This window comes from Leucopleurus acutus (assembly GCF_964270905.1).
Source record: "Leucopleurus acutus genome assembly, chromosome: 12".
Classification (NCBI taxonomy): Eukaryota; Metazoa; Chordata; class Mammalia; order Artiodactyla; family Delphinidae; genus Leucopleurus; species Leucopleurus acutus.
In genome coordinates, this window is record NC_139154.1 from 52,810,786 (window position 1) to 52,827,976 (window position 17,191).

Sequence of the window (17,191 nt, forward strand, 5' to 3'; positions counted from 1 at the left end):
ACCTTTCAGATTAATGGAAAAGTTTGGCCCTAATGGGTCTTGAGAGAGAAAATCTTCAAAATGGCAGTTTTTATAGTTTCAGCTTCAGTCCTCTGATTTAAAAAACTGTTTTGGAAGGATACCTCCAGTTACACTTTGATTTGATCATTTGCACTCCTTTATTTAGCTCAAGACACTGAAGTTTTGAGCAGGAGGCTTAAGTTTGGAGTATGGGTTTTGGAGTCAAACTGCCCGAGTTCAAACGCTAGTATGCTATTATACTCCTCCTCACAAGCTGTGAGACCTTGGGCAAGCCATTTAACCTCCCAGTGTTTCCATTTTTACAGTTTACAAGTACTTTCACAAAGACTCGTAAAAGTAGGGGAAATAATTTGATCATTTCCATTTGACTCTTGATGGAACATTTTCAGAATGTATAAGTGACTTGCCCAAGTTCACAGATAAATGAAGCCACAGTGACTCAATATCAGATATTCATTTAGACTTTAATACTTGGGTATTTTTCCCAGTTTATTATATGTTACCTCTCAACATCGGATAAAAATGGCATATTTGCCATTCTAAAATGGAATGAATATATAGATTATATAAATACAACTTTGCATATGAATAAACAGGTTTAAGATGTAGTTGGGATAATTCATGAAGATTTCCTGAAGGACGTCTGCAGGAATGTGGGAAGGTAATTAACATTCATAACTTTTATTGAGCACCTACTATATGTCAGATCCTATTCTACACATTTAACAAATGATTCTTAAGCCTCTCAGTAGCACTTTGATTAGATTTTAAGGAAGAGGAAATTAGGCTTTCCGGGATAATACAATGTTCCCCCAATACACAGAATAGTCCTTGATTGTGCTGCATGTATCTACCCGTGATAAAATGACATAGAATTATACACACATCGTATGTCAAATCGCTGCTTTTGATATTGTACTACAATTATGTAACTGTTAGGGGACTCTGGGTAAGTAGGACCTCTCTATCTTTCAGGAGTATTGGTCAGGTATTTTATAGAATGACCTTCAGTTTGGGTTTGTCCAATGTTTTTCTCTCAGTTAGATAGAGGTTACGGGTTTTGGGGTGACCACAGAAGTCTGTACTATATTTGCAACTAACTGTGTATAATAATTATTTTGAAATAAAAAGTTAAAAAAAAGCATTGTTATGCTCCAGAGGGGGATTTGTAAATTTACTTAACTGCAGTCCCACAACACCCATACACACCGATTAACAAGTTTTGCGTTTGGAATGTGGATAAAGAAACTAAGCTTAACTATACGCTTCCAGCACCTCGTATCTGGCACTTCTGTTCAACAGAAAGATTTGGGGATGGGACGGGGGGCGATGTAATACGCGTGGGCTTGGGGAAGTCGCTCGGTTTCTCCAAATCCAGACTAGACGTTTTTCAGACTGCTAAGCCGAGGCCCAGACCTGAGGTCTCCTTTGGGCCATAGCCAAACCGCTGCACCGCTCTGCTGGGAACGGTCCGAGCGCAGCTGGAACCGTAGCAACGGGCCTCAAGGCGTCTCGGCCAGGTCGCACCGGCCGGGGTACTCGCCTAGCGGAAATACACGTCACAACCCCACACTCTCCATCCATCCACCCCGCTGCGGCCCGGAGCAGGGGAGCTGGGCGGGGCGCAGGCTGCGGCCACTCCCCGGGCTCGAAAAAAACTGGGACGTTGCGGACGCGTAGCTGGCCAGACCAGAAGCGCGTGGCACGCGCTAGCCCTCCCGCGCATGCTTCTCCCGCCCCGGGTCCCGCCTCTCTATCTCCCTCTCCCCCTCCTTCGCCAGCCTCCCTCGCCAGCCTCCCTCTGAGCTTGGCCCCTCCGGGCGCGCGGCCGACGTCCCGCGTGCGTGCCGGCGCCTGACCTCACTTCCGGCTAACGCGCTCGGCTTGCCCCCCGGCCCCGGATGGTGACTGGGGGTGGTGCTGCACCTCCCGGGACTGTCACTGAGCCGCTTCCAGTGTGATTGTGCTGAGCGCAGGCCGGAAGATGGCGGCTGCGGCTGCGGCGGCCTCGGGCCCGGGCTGCTCCTCGGCGGCGGGGGCGGGAGCGGCCGGGGTCTCCGAGTGGCTGGTGCTGCGGGACGGCTGCATGCGCTGCGACGCCGAAGGGCTGCACAGCCTCTCCTATCACCCGGCGCTCAACGCCATCCTGGCCGTCACCAGTCGCGGGACCATCAAAGTCATCGACGGCACCTCGGGGGCCACCCTGCAGGCCTCGGCGCTCAGCGGTGAGTGTGCCGCACGCCGGGCGGGGGCCGGGCCGGCCGCGGGAGGAGCCGGGCCCCGGGATGCTGGGGAAGGAAGCCGCCCAGCCCCGGGGCTTGGCCTCCGGAGGAGGGAAGCGGCGTGACTGGAGCGGGTGGTGGAGGGCAGGGCTGGGGGCTCAGGCCTGGCTGTGAAGGGAGGCCCGGAAGCTGATTGAGGAGGACCTTAGGACTTGGCTTTTTCAGCGGCGGCAGCTGGGAAGAAAAGACGGGCGAGGCGGGGAGTGGTGGGAGCTGCCTTTCGGGCTTTGAGCGTCCGGTGTGGGTTGGTCCTCTGGGAGAGGTGAGGAGGCCTAGGAGCTCAGCACCGGAGAAGCTCAGGCCCCCTGCTAGGTCCTGGAGAGGGTGTCGGTACTGCCTTCTCTTAGATCAGAAAGCGACAGGGTCGCAGGGTTGGTCCCGACGTGAGAGGCCGGTGGCCAGAGGCGAGCGTCCGAGGCGACATCCAAGCCCTACCCTCTTGTGGAGAGAAGTGGATCCGTGTCTGTTCCTGGGACTCGCAGGTGCTGGGATGTACAGCAGGCTTCGCGCCCGGGTTGGGGGTGGGGTGGGTCTGGAGTGGGGGCGGGGAGGGAAGTAGGCGGGCCAGGTGCCTGAACTGTTCCGTCGACGACTTTAGGACTCGGGAGGACGCCATGGAAGACTAGCCCTTGTTCCCTAGGTCGGGGCTTCCACCTTATACTCACCAGGGACGAGAAACTCGGCACCTGCGGTGTATGAGTTACAGATTTCCTTTGGGTTCCGAACTAGGTGAAACTTCCGGCCCTCTCTGCTGGTTTTACCACTGCGAGCTGAAAGTTGGGATACGGAGGCGCGTGTGAGGCTCACCATTGGAGGAGAGCAGTTCTGGCTGGTGTAAACGTTGGTCCAGGGATGGGACTTTGAGTGTGCATGAGATGAACGCTCGGTGGGCTGGGGTGGAGTGTTTTGGAATTGCCCTGGCTAGGTTACGTTTGGCTGAGACGACATTTCATTTGCGATAGAATGAGTGGCTTAATTTAGATGTTACAAATTGATATTGAAAAGTTAGTATACAAGTGAGTTAGACTCATGCACAGAGATGTAATGTGTGTGACTGTCCATATTTAGCCAAGTGGAGGTCGTGAAGTGGTCTTACCCATTCACTTGTATTTTAACAGAGACAAATAAGGAAAGGTCGTTATTCTGATTTACTGTCTGAGGCACTTAAGAGTAAATGGGAATCTAGGTATACAAAGTTAAAGGATTTAATTTTTGTTTTTGTGAGCGTTGTGAAAGAAATGGGCTGTGTATAGCTATAGAAAATAAACCTGGAACACATCTAAAATATGTCTAAGGGAAAGTTTGTATTGTAGTCTTGTAATTTTTCTTTTCTTGGCTTAGGTAAAGTACAGGAGTGGTGTCCCAGATGTAGCAATGAGCATTTACTGCAACTTGGACATAACAGCTTGTCACTCTGTATGAGAGGGTGCTTCTCATTAATAGTTGGATTTCTTTCCTCTTAAACTCACTTAAATATATTTCACATATGAAAAGGTATAAAGAACAATTGTGGCAGACAACCATGTATTCTCGACTTGGTTAAAAAAAAAAAAAATCACAAATAGAGTTGAAGTCTTGTGTGTCCCTCCTGGATTGCATTCCTTCAACTCTCTCTCCCCCATGAGCATTATCCTTAATTTGGTTTTATCATTCTTATACGTGTCTTTATGTTTTTTAGTATATACCTTTATCTTTAAACGGTATCTATTACTGTCTTTCATAACTTTAAATTTTGAATAAGTGGTAACATAGTATATATACTTGAATTTCTATAAAAAGCCATATTAACAAAAGTCTTAAAATGTTTTCAGTAGAAAGAGGACTCTCACAGGGTGATTTTATATCTGGAGGCCGTGTTTCAGAAAGATTATATGTGCCAGAGTTAGTTATAAATGATTGGGGAAATTGGACAAATATGAATGTGCCTGTTCATGAAAGGGAAGAAAACAGTCACTCTAATGGTAGATTACTTAAGGGGAGGGCTTTATGTAAGTGTAAAGGTAGATATATAAACTGTAGCACTGATTTGGGATACCTTAGTTGAGGTATGTTGGAACATTTAATTAGAAAGTATGGGATTGGATACAATGGTGGATAGCTATGCATTGAGAATTGAGTAGTATGTGATTAAAATTATGTAGAAGAGTTTATGGCAAATAAAACAAAAGGATTACAAAAGAAGTTTGACAGTAACAATGGACAAATTCTGAAGTGTTTTCATATATGAGAAGTGCAGTTTATTAATAATAATTACCAGAGGTTGTATAGGGTCCTGTGTGTGTCATTTCTTCAGATGATGGGGGAAGGAATGCTGCATTTTATGTTTTGCCTGGAATATGTAGGTACTTAGTAGGTTTGGCTTTAATGATGAATAGAGGGTGACAGTCCTATAAATAGAATGGGCAGAAGGTGCTGGTTGTGATGATGGCCCTAACATGACCCCTCTTTCCAGTTCATGGGCAGTGAGCCACCTTCTTTTCTACCCCAGAGGAAAGACATCTTTGTTAAAGGGGATAAAGAGTGGTGATGTAAGTGGTTTAAGGGGATGGAGAGTTTTATTGGGTGATAGAGTAGTCTTATGGATAGGTTCAGTTTATGGGGTTATGGGTAGTCTGTTGGTGTTGGTTGGAAATCGAAAAATGGGAGCAGGACTTGTATGTATATGTATTCACTTGGATGGCCAAGATGGTGAATTTTAAACCACCGTTGTTGACTACTGTATATGTTTAAATTATCTGTATCTCACAAAAAATGTTTATAAATGCATTTTCTTTAGATTAAGAGTCATCAGTATATACTTAGGTTAGGCAAGTATTTGCCCCCTGTTAAGTGTTTTAGAGTTAAGATTTCTGAGTCTCTGTGCTCATTCTTTGGCCTGGCATTCAGTAACCTCCATGATCTGGCCTCTAGCAGTCTTTCCAGTCGTGTCTCCCTATTTTGTTTTGTGAAACTGGTTCATTTAATTTTCTTTCCCAACTCCAGTAGTTTTACTCTTTCTTGGAATTCACCAATTCCCTCCAGAAAATTAGACAAATCTTACCCATTTTTCGAGACCTAGAGCATACCTTTGACTTCCTGATTCTTTTAGCCTGAAGTGATCCACTGAACCCCTAAGCACATATTGTTCTATTAATTCTTATTTCAGTAATTTGGCAACTTAACTCTTTGTGATATGTTTTCTGTCTTGAACTATTTAAATTCCATCTTATTTAGTTTTTTTGTGAGTTTATGATGTCTGTTTAACTATATTTCAAACTCCTTGTCACAAGGAGCCTTGTCTACTTGTTTATATCCCCTCCCCAGCATGCCTAGTACAACATATTAATAAATATTTTTGATTTGGTATATGTATACTAATGAGTATGTTAAATGGATGCTGCTTTACATATTAACTGCTAAGTAAACACACTTTCTTTGGCTTTGGTGATTTTTGTTTTTTCTTTCTTTCTTAAATGGACATTTTTTTAGATTCACAGTAAAATTGAGCAGAAAGTACAGAGTTCCTCTATTTACCACCTCCCCCCATGAATATCTGACACACGTTGGTATGTTTGTTACAGTCAATGAACCTGCATTAACACATCATTATCACCCAAAGTCCATAGTTTATGTTAGTGTTCACCCTTGGTACTGTACATTCTGTGGGTTCTGACTGTATATGACGTATTGTAGAATATAGTTTCATTGAAATCCTCTTACTCTGCCTATTCACCCTCTCTCCCTTCTGCTCCCTGGCAACTACTGATCATTTCACTGTCTCCATAGTTTTACCTTTTCTAGAATGTCATATAGTTGGAAGCATACAGTATGTAACCTTTTCAGTATGGCTTCGTTCCCTGAATGATACGCATTTAAGTTTCTTTCATGTCTTTCTGTGGCTTGATAGCTTATTTCTTTTTAGCATGGAATAATATATTCCATTGTCTGGATGGACCACAGTTTATTTATCCATTCACCTACTGAAGGACATCTTGGTTGCTTCCAGGTTGTAACAGTTATGAATAAAGCTGCTATAAATACCTGTGTCTAGGTTTTTGTGTGGACATAAGTTTTCAGTTCATTTGGGTAAATACCAAGGAGCATGATTGCTGGATCTTATGGCAGGAGTATGTTCAGTTTGTTTTCTTTCTTCTGTTAAAAAAAATTTTTGGCCGTGTGGCCGTGAGGCCACAAAAATTTTTGGCCGTGTGGCATGTGAGATCTTAGTTTTCTGACCGGGGATTGAACCTGTGCCCTCTGTATTGGAAGTGCGGAGTCATAGCCACTGGACCAACAGGGAAGTCCCAGGAATATGTTTAGTTTTGTAAGAAACTGCCAAATTGTCTTCTAAAGTAGCTGTACCATTTTGCATTCCCAGCAGCAATGAATGAGAGTTCCTGTTGCTTCACATCCCTCATCAGCATTTGACGTTGTTAGTGTTTTGGATTGTTGCCATTCTAATATGTGTGTAATATCTCATTGTTTTAATTTGTAATTCCCTAATGACATATGATGTTGAACATGTTTTCATATGCTTATTTGTGGACTTTGGGTTTTAAAAATCAAAATAGCTCTGCGTACACCACTAGACCGTATTGTTTATATTACTAGATATGTCCCTCTCTTTAGTTATTGTTTGTTAATGCCATTGAGCATAATAGGAAGGAGCAAAGTTTTGAGTTAAGATCCTAGTTTCTGTTTTGTTTTGTTTTTTCTCCCTGAACTGTGTAACTTTGAATTACGTAGCATTTCTTTTCCAGTTTCTCCATTTGCAAAAAGGGGGTGATAACTGTATTAATTGTGAGGACTAAGTGTTACACGTAAAGTTCTTAGAATAGTGTGTTCACTGTTCAAAACATGTTTTTTATTTATTTGTAAATCTCTTTTTTTTACTTAAACCATTTTGATGTTCTGTTAAGTTTTTTGAACTTAACACCACATTTGAACTTCTTAGGATTTTTTTTGTAATTTACCACTTTTCACTATCTTGTAGAATCCATCTAGTTTTTGCTTCAGTGTAAGAGTAAGGTATTGTTAATTTGTTTAGTATTTTCTTATTTGTTTAATTACTGGTGGTGGTGTTTTCTCTTGCTTCCTGAAATAGAGCCCCTTCTCCACTAAATGTATAGTACATTATATATATGTATAGTATATATATAATTTATATATATACATTTTTTTTCTTTTTCTTTTTGTGTATATATACATATTTTTTAAGCAAGCTTTTCTGAGGACATGTGGAGAGAGAATGGGCTTTATGTAGTCCTGAATTTTGAATTTTAGCTCACTTCCTAAACTTCCTGAACTCCAGCTTCCTCCTCATTTGTAAGTTATGATTAATACTTAATAGGATGGTTGTGAAGATTTAAGAGGTAAACATTTTTAAAGTGCCTAACACTGCTAGGCATATGTATAAGCAGATACACAGTGAATACTAATTCTCTTAAGCCACAGGGTGCTTAGTATTGCCGTGCCCCTCACTGTTACTTTAAAAATTGTTCACTGACTTAGTGTTTATATTACAGAGGATAGATTTCATTAAAATGTAGATGGAAATAAAAATGTTGGTAACAAATATTATCTATATTTGGATAAATATCTTTCATTGTGTTGGTGTGGCTAAATGTCAGAATGAAGTCAAGACTGTTGTATTACTAGTTCTGTGTGTGTGTGTACACACACACACACACACACACACACACACACACACACACACACACACTTGGCCAAAAAGTTCTGAACTTTTTGGCCAACCCAGTAGATTGTTCATGCAATATATGTACATAAGTAAATGAAGATATAGATGGGTATTAATCAATGAGTATTGTAGTACATGTGTAAGAGTAAGTTACGTTTCTTCAGTTTCTGAAGTGGGTTACAGATCTCTGTCATAGTGAAGAAGAGGAAACTCCAGAGTTGCTCAGTGTTTTTAGACAATCATTCTAGTTTTATATATTTTTTTAATGGATATCTCCCCTTTTCCTTTTCTGAGACATTTAGTTTTTGGCTGTGCCGGGTCTTAGTTGTGGCATGCGGGACCTTTCATGGCGGCGCTTGGGCTCTTCGTTGTGGTGTGCAGGCTTCTCTCTAGTTGTGGCGTGCGGATTTTCTCTTGTTGTGGCTTGTAGGCTCCAGGGTGCATGGGCTCTGTAGTTGTGGCGCGCGGGGTACAGAGCACGTGGGCTCTGTAGTTTGCGCCATTCAGGCTCTAGTTGAGGTGCGTGAGCTCAGTAGTTGTGGCGCGTGGGCTTAGTTGCCCCATAGCATGTGGGATCTTAGTTCCCTGACTAGGGATCGAACCCGCATCCCCTGCATTGTAAGGCGGAATCTTTACCACTGGACCACCAGGGAAGTCCCTAAGACACTGACTTCGATTTGACTTGAGAAGTTTGTACAGTGATCGTAAATGAGAAAAAAGATCATTGTACTCTACTCCAGTTGTAGTGAAGTTCAGATTGGGTGAATTTTAATCGATTGATTGATTGTCTGGTATGACGGCTTCTTGTTCAGACTTGGAACTCAGAGATACCTGTTCCAAGAAGTCTTGGAATGTAGAAAACTAATTAGGTTAGCTTGCATAGTCCTCACGAAATGAATTTTATGGATGACACTCATATTTATCATCTCTTTAGAGGTGGAAAATATTTTTCTTACTACTTCTGAATTGGGCATGCATCAATTTGGGTAAAATGCAACATCTTCCTGTAGATCTCAGTTTTGGAAATTGTAAATGATACAGATCACTTACTATGTCCTGACTAATTTTGGTGCATGAAGCCTTCCTAGTCTCAGTTATAAACATGGTATAGAGTTGGGGTTTCAGTAGCCTTTGAAGATAGTTGTCTTCTGGATACATCTGAGTTCCTTATAAAAACTTAATTCGGCAAGTATCTTTGTGGGCTATGACTACGTACTTTGGCTCTGTTTCAGTTGACTGACTTTAGTAATGCTACAGAATGACCTATCTTATGTCAAAGATTTGGTGTTTTATTAGCAAAACATTTTTCTGTAATTAATTAGAGTGAATTAATATTCTTAAAAAATATTTTGCTATGTTTTCAAGATCCTCTATATCTACCCAAATTTTTACATTTACCTCCCACATTCTCCTAACTATTCAATGTTCAAAGATGGCTTGGCTCTAGGAAAGAATTTACCTAGTCTTTGTTTCAGTAGTGTTAGACTTATTAATGAGAGGCAGTATAAGAGATCAGCCTCTGGAACCAAATAGCTTGAGCTTTAGTCTTGGTTCTATTCGATCTTGAAGTTCATCAGGAAGATGAACATAATAATACTATCTACCTCATAAAGCGGTTGTGAGAATTAAAATGAGTCAACATATGTTAAACATATAGGATAGTGCCTGGTATATAGTATGTGCTCTGTAAGTTGTTCTTGTGGTAGCAGTGGCTGTTTGAAAGTTTGCTGAGTGTAGTAGATGTTTTTACTATAGATACTCTGTTGAAATTGCAGTGTTTTTTTCTTCCAGTTTGCCACGTATGTGGAAATGTGACCACTGAAATCGAATAGACATAAGAGCAGTAATTTTGTATTACAGGAGAGTAAAAAAAATTATGTAAGTTAATTGATTTTGGACTTGAAATTGTTAAAAGAGCACAGTGATGTGAAGAGCTGGTTGATTGGTATTCATTTACACATTTATTGAACATGTGCTAGTCATGGGGGCACAAAATAATTAAGGCAACATTTTGACCTTTGAATGCATAGAGGAGGGAGTTTCTTCAACCTGAGCAGAATAGAGAAGGCTTCTCAAAGGATGTTGCCTTTATGATTGGGTTGGGAAGATGACATAGTGGGAGGGATGATCATCTTAGGCCAAGGTACTTGGCTTATGCAGAGACATATTGGTCTTTAAAAGCATGGTAGGGACTTGCCTGGTGGTGCAGTGGTTAAGAATCAGCCTGCCAATGAAGGGGACACAGGTTTGAGCCCTGGTCTGGGAAGATCCCACATGCCGCGGAGCAACTCAGCTCGTGCACCACAGCTACTGAGCCTGTGTTCTAGAGGCTGCGAGCCACAACTAGTGAGCCCACATGCCACAACTACTGAAGCCTGCGTGCCTAGAGCCCGCGCTCCACAACAAGAGAAGCCACCGCAGTGAGAAGTCTGCGCACTGCAATGAAGAGTAGCCCCGGGGCGTCCCTGGTGGCTCAGTGGTTGAGAGTCCACCTGCCGATGCAGGGGACACGGGTTCGTGCCCCGGTCCGGGAGGATCCCACATGCCGCGGAGTGGCTGGGCCCGTGAGCCATGGCCGCTGAGCCTGCGCCTCCCGAGCCTGTGCTCTGCAACGGGAGAGGCCACAACAGTGAGAGGTCTGCGTACTGCAAAAGAAAAAAAAAAAAAAGAGTAGCCCCGCTCGCAGCAACTAGAGAAAGGCCACGTGAAACAACAAAGACCCAACGCAGCCGAAGAAATTAAATAAATAAATAAATAAATGCATGGTAAATTCAGGGAAGTTTTGGGGGGAAGACGAGTTGGGGTTGGATGGTTAGAGTTGAAGCTGAGAGATTGGCAAAGACAAGAACGTAATATGTTTTGCTAAAAAGTTTGGAGTTGATATCAATGGTAGGGAGCCATTGTAGGTTATGACAGAATCACAGTTGTTTTTTATTTATTCATTTATTTATTTTTAACATCTTTATTGGAGTATAATTCCTTTACAATGGTGTGTTAGTTTCTGCTTTATAACAAAGTGAATCAGTTATACATATACATATGTCCCCATATCTCTTCCCTCTTGCGTCTCCCTCCCTCCCACCCTCCCTATCCCACCCCTCTAGGTGGTCACAAAGCACCAAGCTGATCTCCCTGTGCTATGTGGCTGCTTCCCACTAGCTATCTATTTTACGTTTGGTAGTGTATATATGTCCATGCCACTCTCTCACTTCCTCCCAGCTTACCCTTTCCCCTCCCCATATCCTCAAGTCCATTCTCGAGTAGGTCTGTGTCTTTATTCCCGACTTGCCCCTAGGTTCTTCATGCCTTTTTTTTTCCTTATTTTTCTTGGATTACATATATATGTGTTAGCATACGGTATTTGTTTTTCAGAAAGAAAGATTCCAAGCTAATGCCCAGTTGTGAGAAGTGATGAGAGCTGCATCTAAGTTAGTTTGAGAGGTAGAAACAACATAATTTGGTGAACGTGGGGATGAGAGGGATTGACAAGGTGAAAATTACTCATACTTAGCTTTCTACTTTGGGTAACTGGGTGAATGAATTAACCTGAAGTACAAGAAGTACAAGAAGGTGTGGTGAGTAGCTTTTGTTGGCGAATGCTGAGGAGCAAGAGGATCATAGTGATTTCAGTTATGTTACTTTTGAGGTTCTTGAAGGACATCCATGTAGAGATGTCCAGAAGACATTTGGAAATTCAGGGTTGAAGCTTGAAGATTTGGGAATACAGACTTGGAAGGCATTGGCATTTATAGACAAAGCCTAGTCTAGTGGTTAAGGATATTGGCTCCGGAGCCAGACTGAGTTCCAGTCTATGATTTATCACTTCCTAGCTGTGTCTTAGGCAAGATGCTTAACCTCTCTCTGCACTTCATAATTAGTACCTAACTCATTTGGTTTTTGGAAAGATATTAAGTAAACTAATGCATGTAGACATTGCTTGACCCACCATAAGCACTCAGTAGATGTTACTTTTTGTATTGGTGTTTTAAATTATATAGTTCATTTCAACAGGTGTTTGCCACATGGGGATAATAAGATGAATTGTAAGTCCACTCTCCTCTCAAATTTGGAAAGCTTTCTAAAAGCAGTGACACCTCAGTTGAGACTTGAAAGAAATGGAGTTAGCCAGGCAGAGGGAACAGCATGAGCAAGAGCAGAGGCATGCAGCAGGTAATATTTGTTATAAGCAGTTTGGTATTAGAGTGCAAAGCATGAGGAAGGGAGTGATTGGATAGCCTGAGGGTCTTGGACTTGGCCCTCCTGGGCTATGGCTCCCATATTTTTCAGTTGAAGAACTCCCAGTTTAAGGTAAAAAATGTAGGGCCCTATTATGATAGGTATGTTTTTAGTATTAGTTAATTGAGAAAATATTGCAAAAAGCTTCTACTTTTAAGTAATTTTTATTTTAGACTTATTATTGTCTGTGTAATTTGAAAAATACTACAACACGTAATTTGAGCTTTCCTCCTTGCTGGCTTAACCTTGAAATTTTTATGGGGGGGAACAAGTCAGTTAATACTCTGCTACCTGCCCTCCGACTTCAAAAATTTTGTTATCATCTTCTCACTTGGTCTTTGTGGGCTTGTTTAATGCCCTCTTTAGTATGTCTTTCCTGTCTTTCCGTGGGAGCATGGGAGGGAGCAGAGGTAAATGTGTGTGCATTATATCCTTGTTTAACTGGAAATCTGTAGTTGTAACCGTACTTAAGTTGTTGAACATTTGGAAATCTATCCTTAAGAATGTTCTCTATAACTATAGATAGAATATAAACAATAATAGATTTCTGTAATGGAGTATGTAAAAATAGTGGGGAGGTCGTGGGAGGTACCTCTCTGATATGTGCATTGTACTGATCATAGCCTCATGCAAAGGTGGGTGCATTTGGCAAGACACTTCTCTGGGTTACCATCTCTAAAATGGGCTAATAATTCTTGGCCAGACTACTTCATTATGTGATATGATAATGAATGTAGAAATTCTTTGTAAATTGTACTTCAAATGTGAGGGATACAGAATAGTTAAGCCAAACTCCTTTGGTATAGAGAGGAGAAAATGGAGGTACAGATGACAAAAAGAATAAGTTATTTGCTATATAAAACAGTTTGTGACAAGGGCAGTGCTCCTAAAAACAAGTAATTGTGCTCTACTTGAGTATGTTAAATCAAGGATGTATTTTAGAGGAAATAAATATTCTTACTTTTTAGAGGAAATGATTGGAATGTTAGAGTAGGGCAGGTAGAAATATGTTGTGATTTATCGTGGGCACCAGGAGTTTAAATCTTTATGATTTGTTTCTGTGCCTTTACGTTGATTGATGTAGTTGGAGAGAGACAAGTAAGACTGGGGAGATAGCACAGGGCAGTGGTTCTCAGCCCCACTTGCTCATTAGAATCATCAGGAGAGCTTTTAAAAAACTATTCTGCTTGGATCCCAGTATTCTCACTTAAGTGGCCTGGAATGGAGCCCAAGCATACTTAAAAAAAATTTTTTTTTTCTTTAATTTTTAGAGCATGCCTGATGATTCTAATGGGCAGCCAGGTTTAGGGGTTCAAACTTCACCTAGAATCTTAAATGAGCAAGTTTATTTCATATGCCTGGGATGAATGAGAGACAAATTTTATTTGAATTGAATAGTATTGTATTTAGCCATAATTTTTTTTTTTTTTGGTAAGAAAACCTCCCAAGTTAGTCTGCTAATAAAACCTACCCCACTGTATCTTTTTTTAAAAAATATTTTAATTTAATTTAATTTTTATTTATTTATTTTTGGTTGCATTGGGTCTTCGTTGCTGCACACGGGCTTTCTCTAGTTGCGGCGAGCGGGGGCCACTCTTCATTGTGGTGCGTGGGTCTCTCATTGCAGTGGCCTCTTGTTGCGGAGCACAGGCTCTAGGTGCGCGGGCTTCAGTAGTTGTGGCACATGGGCTCAGTAGTTGTGGCTCGCAGGCTCTAGAGCGCAGGCTCAGTCGTTGTGGCGAACGGGCCTAGTTGCTCTGTGGCATGTGGGATCCTCCCGGAGCAGGGCTCGAACCCGTGTCCCCTGCATTGGCAGGGGGATTCTTAACCACTGCGCCACCAGGGAAGTCCCCCCACTGTATCTTAAATTGTATTTAGTGTATATATAATGAAATATGCTTGTAAGCAACAGGAATATACCAAGGGCCAAATTCCTGTTGCTTTCTATTTTGTCCTTTTCTCATGTAATTCAGTTTTGTTTGATTTTTTGGAACCAGTTAAGCGCTCTCATTCTTTTTCACCAAAATGCCGCTATAGCGAGGACAGTGACCTCATACTGAGGGCAGGGGAAATAGTGGCTACAGAGGGCAGAAATGGCTAGGATTATCTACCAGATCAACTGTTCCATGCCTCAAATGTCTTTGTTTCATGTTGTCTTAAGAAAAAAGCTAACTGTTAGAATGTTTCATTTTATCACATTATAACTTAGTTTTTAAAAAATATTTTAATTAATTAATGATTTATTTATTTAGGCTGTGCTGGGTCTTAGTTGTGGTACATGGGATCTTTGTTGTGGCATGTGGGCTTTTGGTTGTGCCATGTGAACTCTTAGTTGCAGCATACCTGCGGGATCTAGTTCCCCCACCAGGGATCGAACCCGGGCCCCCTGCATTGGGAACATAGAGTCTTACCCACTGAACCACCAGGGAAGTCCCAGTATAGCTTACTTTTAATCCATTAAAAAATTCTTCAAAACTATAGAAAATGATTCATTTATTCAAAAACATTTACTGGGACTTCCCTGGTGGTGCAGTGGTTAAGAATCTGCCTGCTAATGCAGGGGACACAGGTTCGAGCCCCGGTCTGGGAAGATCCCACATGCCGCAGAGCAACTAAGCCCGCGTGCCACAACTACTGAGCCTGCGCTCTAGAGCCCGCGAGCCACAGCTCCTGAACCCGCATGCCACAACTACTGAAGCCCGCATGCCTAGAGCCTGCTCTCCGCAACAAGAGAAGCCACCTCAAAGAGAAGCCTGCACACTGCAACAAAGACCCAACACAGACAAATAAATAAATAATTAAATTAAAAAAAAAAAACATTTACTGTGTGTCAAACACTGGTGATACAGCAGTTAACAAAGTCCTTGCTTTCCTAGAGCTCATGGTTTAGTGGAAAGAGGTGTATTACACACCACACCACACCCCCCCACATACCCTATATCAAGTGGTGATAAATGCCATAAAATATCAAAAGTGATGTGAGATGATGGTGGATAAATTTGTGCTGTGTGGTGGTCTGGTGGGGTGGGGGGTGGGTCTCTCTGTGATGGCACTTGAGCAAAGATCCCAGTGATGTGAGAGAGCAGCAAGGCAGATATCCAGGGGAAGTTTTTGTTGGCCTGTTATTGTAGTATGCAAAAACAGCTGGGTGCATTTTCATCATATTTGGATGGAATTTGACTTGAACTGACTTAAAATGTAGGCTATGTGAGGAATGATGATGCGTGCCATCTATGTTAAACAGAAAATAGCAGTTTCAGATATGAGCTCCGAATAGAAATTCACAAGGTCACATGTTCCAAATTGTAGAATTATATTGATTTGTAGCTGAGTTGCTTCTCACGTGGGCAACTTCCTGTGTAGCAACAGGAATTTATTTACAGATGGTTAGGGGTTCTCCTGTGCAATATCAGATAGGGAAGTTAGTCCCCAAATTTTACTTAATTATAGCCAGGTCAAAATCCTGAAGGAAGCATGTAACCTATATATCCCAGACTGGTTAAGAGATTTAACTGTGTCAAATTGAGTAATGTATATGAAAAGGGCCCCACAATTTCTTACAGGAAGTAGGTCCTTAAAGATTGAGTCCCATCCATGGAAATTTTTCAGTGGTGATTATGTTCTCAAAACTTTCTCAATTGATGTCAGATACTTAAGATTATTGTAAAAATAAGTGGTCTGGTGGTAGTTTTGGATAAAGTGAATAGGGAGAATTGGAAGTTGGAACTCTTAATTCCAGTAATTCTGTATATTTCAGAGAACCGCTTCCATGTTTAGGTAGATCTGCCTAAATAATACTATCCCTGCTTTATATTTTATCCATTTGTTACTTTTTCTTCATGGCCTAGCCACTGAACTTTCCGAAACTTCCTTTGCTTTGCACCAAGTTCTCTTTTATAGGAATACTCATTTTGGCTTTGAATAATACACTATACTAACAACTTTTGTTAAATGATTTTATTTTGGTAACTTTAAATAAATTTTAAGGGCTTTATAAGAACCTAACATTAATTTTGCATGCTCTTTATTGACCTTGAATGATATTTGTATGTTTGTATGTTATGGTAGACTATTTTAAGCATTGAAGTCTGATGATATCTCAGTGGACATGGACTTTTACAGTGTGTTGTGTCAGTTTGCAAAGATAATGTATTTCTGATAGTATTTTTAGAAGTTTTATAGGGATGCACATGGATGGTGTATTTTTAGAGTTGACTATTTCTTAATATGGGTATTAAAATTGATAACTAATTTAAAAAACCCTGCAATTTTCTTCCTTTGAAAATTTCCATTTTAAAAGTGATTTACCTTATTATAGGACATCAGATAGACTAAGGGAAGGTGCAGTTATCTATGGTTTCATTACCTAGAGATGGCCCATCTTAGCATTTTGGTGTGTAACAGGTTCTTTTTGCCTTTTTCTATTATTTAATATATTTTTATAGAACTTGGATGGTAAGATATGTTATGAACTATTTCCCCCCTTTACTTTGTTAAAACTGTATTGTAAATATTTTCCTATGTCTTTATTCTTTTATATAATTTAAAAATAAATTTTGATTAATGATTATAATAAATGGCCTTTCATGTGTGTATACTAGTAATACATGCATAGATTCACGTAACCATCACCACAATCAGGGTACAGGGCAGTTTCAATACCTGAAAAGTTCCCTGTGGTATCCACTTTGGTGTCCGTTTGTAGTTAGCCTCCCCCGCACAGCCCCAACCTTTGGTAATCACTGATCTGTTCTCTGTATTGTTAGTTTTGTCTTTTCTAGAATGTATGGAAATGGAACCCTACAGCATGCAACTTTAATTAATTAATTTATGGCTGTGTTTGGTCTTTGTTGCTGTGCGTGGGCTTTCTCTAGTTGCAGCGAGCAGGGGCTACTCTTTGTTGCGGTGTGCGGGCTTCTCACCATGGTGGCTTCTCTTGTGGAGCATGGTCTTCAGTAGTTGTGGCACGCGGGCT

General features: G+C 41.3%; 1 protein-coding gene across 1 annotated transcript in view; it reads left to right on the forward strand.

The window, feature by feature from the left end:
* Positions 1 to 1,922: 1,922 nt before the first annotated feature.
* The window catches only part of BIRC6 (baculoviral IAP repeat containing 6), a gene marked incomplete at its 5' end in the record, with an annotated part of 236,934 nt that continues 221,665 nt past the window's right edge, over positions 1,923 to 17,191 (forward strand). The window contains 2 exon segments of the mRNA XM_082852055.1: positions 1,923 to 1,974; positions 1,977 to 2,246. Coding sequence (XP_082708181.1) covers positions 1,923 to 1,974; positions 1,977 to 2,246 — 322 coding nt within the window.